The sequence below is a fragment of the Chelonia mydas genome, chromosome 28 (assembly GCF_015237465.2).
Source record: "Chelonia mydas isolate rCheMyd1 chromosome 28, rCheMyd1.pri.v2, whole genome shotgun sequence".
In the NCBI taxonomy this organism is placed as follows: Eukaryota; Metazoa; Chordata; order Testudines; family Cheloniidae; genus Chelonia; species Chelonia mydas.
The window spans coordinates 7333109-7345762 of record NC_051268.2 but is presented as its reverse complement, the minus strand read 5'-3'; the positions used below and the strand labels follow the sequence as shown (position 1 = coordinate 7345762).

The following is a 12654-nucleotide window of genomic DNA, read 5'->3' as shown; positions in this document are numbered from 1 at the left end:
TGCAGTCTGATTGGCACGGGTGCACCATGTCCCAGTTGGACGGTTTGGGATGCGGGGGGGAAAGTGACCTCACTGAGGCCTGGGGCTGGCTGAACAGTGCAGCTGGTAACGGAGGGGCAGCAGTGAGTGCTGGAGGTACGAGCCAGGAGCACAGCCCCACAGGACTGGACACTGACTTCTCCTGACCCAGGGGACACCCCCGCAGCTGTGTGCAGGGACTGCAGCTGAGCTGCCCTGCCAGGACAGCTTGTGCATCCATGGACAAACCACCTCTTCCCGCAGCCTAATACAGTGGGGTCTGGGGACCTTTCCAAGCTGAGAGTGTTGGGGCTCTGGAGTTTGCAGGGTCTGTTCCTGGCTCTGTCACTGACCTGCTTGGTGACCTTGGGGAAGTCCCAGCCCCTCTCTGTTTTCCTCCTACCCATTGTCTACTTGGACCATACATTGATCTCTCAGTCGTTATGAGTCTTGAGCTGTTGTGAGCTTTCTGGAGACACCTCACATGACCATCCTCAGAGAGATGTGTTTGGTGTGATGGGTTTGTCAGGTCTCAGGTGAGAACTGCTGGCAAAGACCAAGTGACCCTTTGCCAAGGGATCTCTGTGTCACTGCTAACCCGCATAGGCCAGGGAGAGGACAACTTTCTGCCAATGGCTTTCAGGACGGGTGCTGAGTTCACTGCAGTGCCCCTCGTCCCCTCTACATTTCCCTTCTCGGTGTGCTGTCTGGGATGCTGCCCCCCTTCCTGCTCCCCAGGCCACCCCGTATCTACTCCATGTGCCAGGCTGCTGGCAGCCCCCAGTGAGAGACTGTCCAGCCCATCAAACTAGTGCCAAACTGCTGGGCCTCCCTCAGTGAAGGCCAGAGCCCTGAATGCTGCCAGCCCTCTCTTTGGGGCTGGAGATCCTCTACAGACTGTTCCCTTCCCAGGGTTGTCCCCCTCTGAGTACAGAAGGTCTCTCCTGTTAACTCCTGCTCCAGTCCTGGCATGGTTTGCTGCCGTAATCTGGACTGGCCATATCCTCCACACCTGCAGTTTAACCCCTTCTGTGACAGTGTGGGGTTTATATAGCCCTTCACAGGCACCCAGGCCGAGGGAAAGACTCCCTATCAGCCCCATGCCTGATGTGGTGGGGCGACCCACTGGCAACATTGCCTTGGAGGGTGCTGCTCCCTCCTGCTCCCACTCCCTCCCCTCCCCCTTTACAGCCACCACAATGCCTCTCACCTTCACTTCCTGAAGGCCTGAGGGGTGACCCCCGGAAGGTGTGTTTTGTTATCCCTTTCCCTACCCCCGCCCCCCAAGGATCCGTTGTGCACCCTCCCTCACTCACCTCTGTCTCAGGAGGCAAGGCGGGTCATGGGGCGCGGGTGATGCTCTGCTGGAGATCCATCATCACTGAACGAGTGGCAGCCTTGACCCTCCTTGAAGGTTGCCGGGATGCTGATGTGCACTGGAGGAGAACTGGGGCTTGACTGAGTCCATGGACCATTTGGCCCACACTCTATCACTGTAAAGCCTGCTCTGCATGGCTGCAACTTGCCCTTCATGGCGTTGTGCCCATAAGTCCCTGTAACGCTGTCTTCAGTGACTCGAGAGCATGAGCGCCAGCCTCAGGCAGACTGGTAAGAAGCAGGGAACAAACCCCAAATTGGTTGTGAGGTCGATATGTAGATTTCACCAACCAAGTATCCAGTGTAAAGGCTTTAGGCACTGTAACAGCATTAACATGGAATCACAGACAGTCCCCTTGGGTCATCCCGTAGATCTCACCACGTAGGTGAACTCACCTTTGTGACGGATGGTCCCTTACACCAGGGGTTCTCGACCTTTTTCTTTCTGAGGCCCCCCCAACATGCTATAAAAACTCCACTGCCCATGTGGGCCACAATAACTGGTTTTCTGCATAGAAAAGCCAGGGCTGGCATTATGGGGTAGCAAGCAGGGCAACTGCCTGGGGCCCCATGCCACAGGGTCCCCCACAAAGCTACATTTCTTAGGCTTTTGCTTCAGCCCCTGGTGGTGGGGCTCAGGGCCCTGGACTTCAGCCCCATGCACTGGGAGTTCAGCTTTCTGCCCTGGGCATCGGCGAGTCTAATACAGGCCTTGCTTGACGGCCCCCTGAAACCTGCTAGTGGCCCCCCAGTGGGCCCCCGACCCCTGGTTGAGAACCATTGCCTTACGCCACAAATCACAGCAATGTTCATGTTACTGCCAGTCCCAAAGGATCAGTCACTTCCCTTGGTGAACAGAATCTTCGAACTCACAACAAAGACAACATTTGTAGCCAGTCCTGTAATAACCTGTATTTAGATTTATTTAAAAGAAAACGAGAGTTGTTTACAGAGTTAAAGCAGGTTAAAGCAGATGAGTTAGTTTTAAATTTCAAAAGGTAATAGAAGCTTTTCTAATAAGCAAGCTCTACATATTCTTTAGGACTAACCCAGGCTAAGGAGCAGGGGATCTCTTGCTTAGGCCTAGAAACTTTGCCCCTCAGAGTCCAAGCAGCATACAGATCATCAGTTCCTTCTGTAGGGGTTTTTTATCCCCTTCCTGCTATGTGCGGTTTGCTTCTGGGAACTCGGCTAATGGTAAGTCAAGAGCACAACAGTCTTTTGTCGTCTTTAATATCCCATAATAGTCTGGTGTTGATGGACCTTTCCTACCAGGCGGGGTGTAATGCATTCTGTTGCCAATCAGCCCTTCACCGAGGTAAAGTCTCTCTCCTGTCTGGTGATTTACAGAGCCACAGAGGCTCACAATGCAGCGAGTCAGATATTAACCCAGGCAGCAACTCACAAGCCTTCAATAAAGTCTAAACACTAAACACATTCTTATAATTCTCATCCCTGTTTTAACAATAGTAACACAGGTGAACCAGACTGATTCCAGCTCTGCTTTTGTCCATGTTCAGTTAAGACTTGGGAGCTTTTCCAAAAGCTAACACCTCATCTGCCAGTGTCACAGGCAGGATGGGCAGGGATGGTGTCTCTAGCCTCTGTTTGCCAGAAGCTGGGAATGGGTGACAGGGGATGGATCACTTGATGATTCCCTGTTCTGTTCATTCCCTCTGATGAACCTGGCATTGGCCACAGAGCTAGATGGACCATTGGTCTCACTCAGTGGGCCATTCTGATGTTCACAGTCTCTATCAGGAGGCTCTACTCATTTGGACTCACTGGGGAACCACAGAAAGAAACAAGGTGTGCTGAGGCAAGAAGGTCCTGTCTCACAGCCCGTGGGGTCATGCTTTCCAAAACCTTTAAAACTAAGCCCAGCCCATGAAAGGGGGCACTCCCAGGAGAGACTGCATAAAGGCTGGAGCATCAAACAACTTTGTAAACCTGAGACAGCTGCCTTGGGGACAATGACAGGGAGAATCCCCCAAAGTGATTCCTTTGACTCTGCTCTTCTCTGGCCTTTGGTTTACAGAATCATAAAACTGGAAGGGATCTCCAGAGGTCGCTCAGGTCCAGTCCCCTTCACCCAAGGCAGGACTAAATATTATCTCACCGTCCCTGAGAGGTGTTTGTGCAGCCTGCTCTTAAAAATCCCCAATGATGGAGATTCCACAACCTCCCAAAGCAATTTATTCCAGTGCTTAACCACTCTGACAGTTAGGAAGTTTTTCCTAATGTCCAGCCAAAACCTTCCTTTCTGCAACTTAAGCCCATTGCTTCTTGTCCTATCCTCAGAGGTTAAGAAGAACAATTTAGCTTGTGATCCACTATGACCCCCAGATCTCTTTCCACAGTACTCCTTCCTAGGCAATCATCTCCTGTTTTGTATGTGTGCAACTGATGGTTCCTTCCTAAGTGAAGTACTTTGGATTTTTCCTTATTGAATTTCATCCTATATACTTCAGACGATTTCTCCAGTTTGTCCAGATCAATTTGAATTTTAATTCTATCCTCCAAAGCACTTGTAACCTCTCCCAGCTTGGTATCAGCCGCAAATTTTATAAGTAGAATCGAAAGATTCTGTTACTGGGAGGGTTTCACCCTGTCTCAGAGGGTTACACCCTGGTGGGGGGGGGGCTAGGCCTATAGTGGAATAAGGTCACTCTGTGCTTCACAGTGTGGGACAACCTAAAATGTCCATTAGCAGGGAAAAATCCTATGGGGAAATTGTTATGATTTGCTGAATATGATTTTCCTATTTGTGTGCATGTGTCATGTTTGTATCAACATTTTATGATATTAGTAGATCATCTGTTTTTCTCCAAATCCAGGACAGAAATATTTACTGAACGCTTTTACCTCTTCTGCATTATTTTTGATAATTCTGCCATTTCTGTCTAGTCATTTACCACTACTATTGTTAGGATTAATTTTGTAGTTAATATACTTTTAAAAACTTCCTTCTTATTTTCATTGATTGATCATTGATTTCACTTATCAATTTCTACAATTCTGACCTTCTAACTTTTATTCTTTACACTTGACTTCCCCTTTCTTCCATATATTTTATTTGGAGAGTGTTGGGATTCCTACCAGGGAGTCACCAGCAGGGTCCAGAGACAGCCCCATCTCCTCTATCAAGCTCTGGCTAGTAGCTATGTGATAAATGTGAAGACCCTGCCTCTGTCTGCCAGCTGGGAAACAGAAATGTCTTTCTTTCTACCCTCTGATGCCTCCTGGCTGCTCTAAGCAAGGTGGGCTGGGACTCTGTTAACATGTGCCTCCCGTAGCTTCCATTTACCTGGTGGTGCTGTTCTGCGACTAGTGGGGTTGTGACTGGGGCAGCAGGTACTGAGTGGTGGACTCTTTCTCTTTCAGGGGCCAGTGAGTTTCGAGGAGGTAGCTGTGTATTTCTCCAAGGGGGAATGGGCTCTGCTGGACCCCACTCAGAGAGCCTTCTACAGGGATGTCATGCAGGACAACTATGAGATGGTGGTCTTGCTGGGTAAGGAGTCCTGTGCCTTCGGTTATTAGAAGCTGTGGGGTCTCTAAAGAACCTGAGTCATGATAACTTTATATGTTTATTCATCGTAGATATTTTGACAAGTTTCCTTGCCCCCTTTTTTTTTGCCTTATTTCCCACCCACTAGTATAATTTTTGGACATGTGCTTTTTGGTGCTGTCAATCATTTTAAAATTGCATTTAATGTATCCTTATTGGATACATTAATAACTACATTAATAACTGTAGCTTTCATGCCTTTTCCTCATTTTAAGAGGAAAATATGTCGCCTGTAGAATTCTAAATTGAGTAAATAGGTGTATGACTCATGCATGGCTTGTGTGACTGTCAGATGAGCTCCTCTTTTGATAGGAGAGTGAATAATGTTGCCATTCAGGACCCCACGGGTGAAGGGAGAACAGAGCTGTGGGAGGGGAGGAGAAGCAGGGGAGTAGATAATCCTGGGGTGCCAGGACATGGGGAGGGTGTGTGCAGGGTTAGAGTTCAGAAGCAGCAGGGAGGGATGAGGTAGTGAGAGATAAGGAGGGATCACAAGAAGTTCCCACGGTGCCTGGAGGTGGTGCCGGTTGAGAGTAATGGGAAGAAGGGTAGGGGAGGGTGGAGGAAGGGCACCCAGGAAGTGGGCCGGGTGGGTCAGTGGGAGGGACGAAAGGTTTCGGGATCTAGAGCTGTGGGGGATCCCAGACCTTTAACCCCGAATCCCTACCCAAGCCTTGTTGCTTTAGAGCCTACACTCCAGTTTTATTTCTGTTCAGTTTCACTTCATTATACATTTTCCCCCCCCCAAATACTATTATTTTAACTCTTGACCTCCCTCTCCCACTCATTACCCCCCTCCCCATGTCTATGCACAGAGACCCTGGTCACCTATCCTCAGTCCTTGCTGCATTCCTCCCTCCCATAGCAGGGCCCCTACCCAGGCACAAATGGGCACTTTGTTGATGATGTCACAGGGTGGTAGTGTAGCCTGTACCATTTTTACACCCATAAGATTACGTATGGGGGTACAACTTGCCCTTGTCCATGGCTACTCACAGTTATTTATATGAATGCGGTCCAACTGCTGAGACACTGCATAGCAACCTAATTGTGAAAGCCCGCCCCAAACTTCCTTCTTTCAGAATCCTGTGGCGTATTGCACCTGTTTGTGGTTACTTGTTAGTCTCTCAAAACGAGGGTACAAAATATCTGACCTAGGATTCTCTCCTTAGGCCTGTTCAGGTAAATCCCAGACTTCAGCATAACTACCCCCACAAAGCCTCAACCTAATATAAGGCCCTTAACTGTAGCAGGCTTAGGCTATGTCTACACGTCCACGGTAAGTCGACCTACACGGTGCAACTCCAGCTACGTGAATAATGTAGCTGGAGTCGATGAACCTTAGGTCGAGTTGCCGCAGGGTCTGCTTACCTTACTCTTCTCGTCAGGGGTAGAGTACAGGGGTCAACTGGAGAGCGTTCTGTAGATGTTTTGGAGGGTCTTTACTAGACCCTCTACATCGACCACCCGTGGATCGATCTCAGAGCTTTGATCCCGGCTGCAGTGTAGTCCCTGCCCTTAATAACCCATTTATTTCTGTTCACCTCCTTGCCCCTCCACCCATGTTCCAAGCTAATAAGCAATACTCTGATCATGACATTTTACCTCTAGCGAGTATAAAATTGCCCACAAGACGAGAGACTACGTCATAGATCATAAAATCAGGTCGGGGTCAGCAGGAGTGAGAGTCTGGAGAGAGTCTTTTCCCCCCTCTCCCCATCTGCAGCAGCCACAAGCGATCTTCCCTCCAGGCTCCTTGGATCTTTGAGCCTGGCCCTCCTGAGGTTGCACAGCCCAGTTCTTGTTTCTTACATTCTCCTTCTCTGGAAGAATTAGAGGCTGTTGCTCCCAAAATTTTGTGTTTAATTCCCCAGCCTTCTCCACACACTGGGGGAGTTTCATTCTCCCTCCCATTACACCTGAGTCACTAGATTTCCTCATTCCCCAGAATGTGCTTTTGTGATGTCGCAGTTCTGGGGTAGCTAAGCCTTTGACCTGCCTCCATGGTCGGCTCAAGGAATGCCCTCTCAGGTATCAGGCCTCTAGCCAGCCCGTCTCTATGGGTCGGGACCCACATGCCTCTCCTTTTTGACCAGGGTTTGGGGATTGCAGCTTGTCTTCCACGGTGTTCACTGGACTAAGCTCCAGCTCCTGTGCTTTGCTTTCTCTCCAAGGGCTCTGAACAGTGTGTGTGTGTGATAGAGGTAGGAATTTTGGTGATACTTGTATGATGCCGATACACACCTCAGTTTCCCTCTGTGATTGGTATTGCTATGATTATAAAGAGCAGGAGACATGAGGTGTTTTGTCACGTAGCTGTCATGGGGTGATATGAATGGGTCATTAAGGACTGGCTGGGACCAACCTACATCAATGGAATACCCGACAGAGACAAGGGAATAATTGTCACTGGCCATAGGGGAATCTGTGCTTGGCTGAGTGAAGCATACATGGACTCGTTATGTTTTTGGGAGCAGGAGGAACTGGACTCACAGACGCAGGGAGCTCTGCTGGAGCGAAGACTAATGGACAGGCACAGTGAAAAGAAACCAAACTGTTTTCTACAGCAGGATGGCTCAGGGGCATTGGCCAGCATGGACTGTATTGTCTTCTTCGCTTCCCTGTCCTAATCTAAGGGCTTTCCAATGCTGTGTTTCAGTTGACTAATAAACCCTGCTGTGTTTTAAAAGTCTGTCCAGTGTCACAGCAAAAACTTGCTCTGTGCATTGACTAAGGAACAGTCTCTGAAGAGGAGTGTCATTCAGCTGGACCTGCTGGGAGAGCTCACAGGTTGAAATAGGAGTGTTGAAGCCAGAGGCTTCCCAAGGGCTGTTTAAAAGCCCAGGCATTGCACAGATCCACGACAGTGTGCCTTATGAGGTGCATTGAAGCATTAATGAGGAACAGTCTCTGAAGAGGAGTGTACTTCAGCTGGACCTGCTGGCAGAGCTCACAGGTTTATACAGTAATATTCTCAGCTATACCTTAACCAAGCATTGTACTGAAATTTAACTAACCAATCTGAACATGTTGTAACACAAATCTCTAACCAATTATATCCCATTACCCTAATTAACGTACACCTGGCAAAATTAATTATATAGGAGACAGAAACAAGTTGAGAACCAGACTGATTAACAAGGTAAAAGTGGTGGCCATAAAGATAAAACAATACAGAAATGAGGGTTTCACAGCCATTGATAATGAAGTGATTTCTTGCCAGACAGGATGCGATCAAACTAAGTTTTCTTTAACCATCTTAAGATCCATTTCTTTATCTGGTGGTGATGGGCACTATCCGGACAGGATCATCTTCCTAACAGCCCAATACCACCTTATGTCAGTGTGACTGGTTTGGGATGTGAGGATGTGACCCTATGCTTCCCAGCTTATGGCTGCCCCTGCTGCTTAGCCAAAGGCCTTAGCCTAATAATAAGGCCTCAGACTATCCTAGTGAGAGAATGCCCACACACAGCTGGACTGTGATTTTGATTCTTTGTTTTTATACCCCTTTTCAGTAGCTAAGTGATAAAAATACATCTAAGTCCTTAAAGTATAAGCTTTAGAGGCAGTCCTGAATACCTATATTCTAACAGTAGGTTCTGCCCCTTCCCCCTTCTGTGTCTGTCTTGTCTATTTAGATGGTAAATTCTTCAGGCCATGGGCCATCTACTATTCTCTATTTGTACTTTGCCTAGAACAATGGGGACCCACTGTTAGTCGCTCCTTAGGCACTAAGGATTTAGAATAATAATAACTATCCTGCCAATTTGAGCCAAAGAAGATGGCCTTGGAATGTTACTGATTCAAAATAAGTTGGGATTAAAACCACGGAATATTCTTTGTGACAGGTATCCCACAAATTCCACTGACCTCCCTTGTTTTCTTTCCCTGGAGTAGGGTTTCCAGTTCCCAAACCTGATGTGATCTCGCAGCTGGAACAAGGGGAAGAGCCGTGGGTCCCAGACCTCCAGGGCTCTGAGAAAGAAGTGCTCCTGAGAGCTGCCTGCACAGGTGAGGAATTCGTTAAACCAACTCAAAAACTGTTTGGGAATGCAGGAAACATATGGGATGCCCTACAAAGACCTTGTGAGCTCTCCAACTTCAGGATAGTTCCCTGCAGAATGGAATCATTACGGCAGATGTCACTCATGGCTTCCCACCTATTCTGACTGCCGACTGGCAGCAGGTCCCTCCCCGATCTCGCTTTCCCCTGAGTGTTCTGGTGAGATGCAGACCAAAACTGATCCCTTCTTCTCTCCTCTAGGAAAGGGTTTGGGGAAAATCAGCTCCTGATAGGTTTGATCTCTCCCACACATATTTTGGTTTGTTCATCCCTTTTTCCGTTCCTCTGTCTGAGATTTCCTTTCTTTCCGGTGCAGGGAGTGACCTATGTCTGGATTCTCTCTGTCTCCTATCAAGTGATGGGATGGTGAGTGAGAATGAGGAGGAGACACCCCAGCAGGAAGATGCTGAGCAAGTAGAACCACATGGAACGTTATCAGGAGGATCCAAAGGGAATGTTTACAGGAGTTGTGCACTCCCAGAAAAAGCAAAAGCCTGTGAGGCTCGGCAGAGGCCAGAGGAAAACTTGAGTAGCCACTCAGACCTTATTACATGTGAGAGAATCAACTTGGAAGAGACACGCTACACATGCCATGAGTGTGGGAAAAGCTTAAACCGGAGCTCAGACCTTCTCACACATTGGAGAACCCACTCTGGAGAAAAACCCTACACATGCTCTGAATGTGGAAAAAGCTTTAGTCAGCGCTCAACCCTTATCACACATTGGAGAACCCACACTGGAGAGAGACCCTACACATGCTCTGAGTGTGGGAAAAGCTTCAATCGGAGCTCAAACCTTATCACACATGAGAGAATCCACACAGGAGAGACGCCCTACACGTGCTCTGACTGCGGGAAAAGCTTCAATCAGAGCTCAAACCTTATCAGACATCGTAGAATCCACACAGGAGAGAAGCCCTACACATGCTCTGAGTGTGGGAAAAGCTTTAGTCAGCACTCACACCTTATCTTACATTTTAAAAAGCACACAGGAGAGACACCCTTCACATACTCTGAGTGTGGGAAAAGCTTTAGTCAGCAACCACAGCTTAGCAGACATCGTAGAATCCAAACAGGAGAGACGCCCTACACGTGCTCTGAGTGTGGGAAAACCTTCAGTCGGAGCTCTAAGCTGATTATACATCGGAGAATTCACACAGGTGAGAAACCTTATGGATGCTCTGAGTGTGGGAAACGCTTCATTCAGAGCTCAACCCTCATCATACATCAGCGAATCCACACAAGAGAGAGGCCGTACATATGCTCTGAGTGTGGGAAAAGCTTCAATCGGAGCTCTGACCTGATTACACATCGGAGAATCCACATGCGTGAGAAACCTTATGGATGCTCTGAACGTGGGAAATCCTTCATTCAGAGCTCAACCCTCATCACACATCCGCGAACCCACACAGGAGAGAGGCCCTACATATGCTCTGAGTGTGGGAAAAGCTTCAAAAACAGCTCATACCTTATTAGACATCAGAAAATCCACATGAGAGAGAACTGCAACAAATGCCTTGATTAGGGCTGGGCAAAGATTTTTTTTTTAAATCACATTTGCTAATTCTCACACAGTGATCTGTGCACCATCTTCACCGTGGTCTCTCAGCTCCCCCAGATCAGTTGCCTGCGTCTGCCTTTTGCAGCTCACCCTTTTTTGGGGTCAGTCCTGTGATCTTTTCTATCAGCTGCTTTCCTTTTGAGTCGTACGAATGTGTGTCCCTCAAGCCAGGAATGTTCAACAGCTCCCGGATGGGGAGAGAGGTTTGATCCCAACAAGCTTCACTGAGTCAAAAACTACCTGTGCCTTACATCCACTAGGTCTGTACATGGCTTTGGCTCCTCAAATGAGTGATCTTGGTGTAAAAGGACAATTCTAGTGGTAGAGCAGATGCAGCTCAGGTGCAGTGGTTGGCATTGGCTTTCCCCTTGACCTGACCTAAACTCCATCACTTTTCCTAGTCTAAACAAACCCTGAGCATCACGGTTATACTGTTCCCCCATTTCAAAGCAATTGTTAGTCATCAAGTTCCCCCTTCGGGAACAAATGATTTCATTCCCAGTTGCTCTGATGTTGCTTCAGGTTGTGTTGGAGAGCAGATTTTTTTTCCTCCCTTAAAATATATTGAATTATAATAAAGAAAATATAATATATATAAATATATTATATATATATAATATAATAAAAAAGGAACAGGGCAGGGATAGGGGAAAATGTCATTTTCCCTCTGTAACAACAGAAGAGGATAGGGTCAGTCAGAGGGATTCCCTTATTCCCCATTACCATCCCAATCCCCCCTGTTGTTCAATTGCTTAAGTCAATATTTTTTCTAAAGGGCCGGGAAGAGGATTCCCTAGTAAAAATGACTTGTAACTGAGCAAAATACCCATGCACTTGGCTCCTAAAGCAGTTGTGGCCCAGGCCCTGCAGGAGGTCGCTCCTGAAGATATCTCCTTTCTAATCAGATGCATGTTGCCTATTATTTGGGAAATGCAATCCCTATCTAGGTCGGGATGGGAAAAATGAAAGTGATGTTTCTGTTCAGCTCACCCCTGGGAGATGCTGCAAATGTGTAGAAAATGAAATCCATGTGGAATGTGATATACCTGTAGAAAGACACCTATTTTTAATAGATACCTGACATTTGGTGTCTTACAGGGATTCTAAGCAGCACCTGAATTTAGTCCCTAATTTAAGTCTGTGCCACCAGATTGAAGGAATAAAAGGGCATATTTGGGGGAGTTATACCTCACTATCGCTTCTGATGTGTTGTGTGGTTGGTGAAGAATTCTACCCCGGAGAAGTGTAAAATTACTCCAAGGAAGGTCAAAGATTTGACAGGAACTCAGGTAGAAATTGCAGGTACTAGGGGTTGATTTTCATCCCAGAGATGGACGCTTTGGTGACCTGTGGCCCAGGTAAACTATTTTGAGAACCCTGCTCCCTAGTTAAGTGGCACTGATCACACTCCTACAGGATGCCATGATTACACTGGGCACAGCTGTCTTTTACCATTTGGATCCAAAGTTTCATGACGCACAGAAAGAAACAGCTGATTCCTTCAGAGCCATTCCATCCTTATTGGTCCCAATCTGGCTGCCTTGTTGGACAAGAAGCACTTCCATGCTGGGCAAATGATGGTAGCCAATGAGGGAATGTATCGGATTCCCAGTTCAGACTGCTGGATACATGAATGCTAAGTCCAGAATCTGTGGTTTGGTCTCTTAGTTTTGCTATTAAGTCTAATGCAGTTGTATCACTTCTCCTCCTGCTGCTACTTTGAAAGATTAGAAAGTGTGAAAATAGAGCACAGGTGGTTTTTCTCATGATGCGATCTTCCTGCGTAGTGTGAGACCCCCTTCCACCCACACTCATGGGAGAAGATCCAGGGAGAAATGAACTCACAGAAATGGAAGGCTCCTAGGTTATTGTAGAATGTGACTTCACACAAAGCTGACTGGGTGGAAATGGGAATTAAGAGAACACTGCCCTATCTGTTTATATTTTGTAATCGTTGAATAAGTTGTTATCAGCGACAATGAAATTTAACATGAAGTAATTTAGTGTAATGGAAGAAGCTGATCATGTGATAACTTTCAGAGTTACAATATAATTCAAGTTTCCT

General features: G+C 47.3%; 2 protein-coding genes across 13 annotated transcripts in view; one reads left to right on the top strand and one right to left on the bottom strand.

The window, feature by feature from the left end:
- Positions 1–12654, top strand: part of LOC102934530 (zinc finger protein OZF) — a 1287564-nt gene that overhangs the window by 681532 nt on the left and 593378 nt on the right. For 2 of the 10 annotated variants that reach the window (XM_043537268.1, XM_043537285.1), the window contains exons 2-3: positions 7882–7919; positions 8864–8977. The exons of 4 other annotated variants lie outside the window; for them this stretch is intronic. In XM_043537268.1, the coding sequence (XP_043393203.1) occupies positions 7882–7919; positions 8864–8977 (152 nt within the window). Of the gene's footprint in view, positions 1–4779; positions 4907–7881; positions 7920–8860; positions 8978–9345; positions 9385–12654 lie in introns of all 10 variants that reach the window. 4 more of the 10 variants (XM_043537267.1, XM_043537256.1, XM_043537257.1 and 1 more) reach the window with 4 other exon arrangements.
- LOC102930400 (zinc finger protein 501) overlaps positions 1–12654 on the bottom strand; it is a 1110025-nt gene that overhangs the window by 653649 nt on the left and 443722 nt on the right. The gene's annotated exons all lie outside the window — the stretch shown is intronic.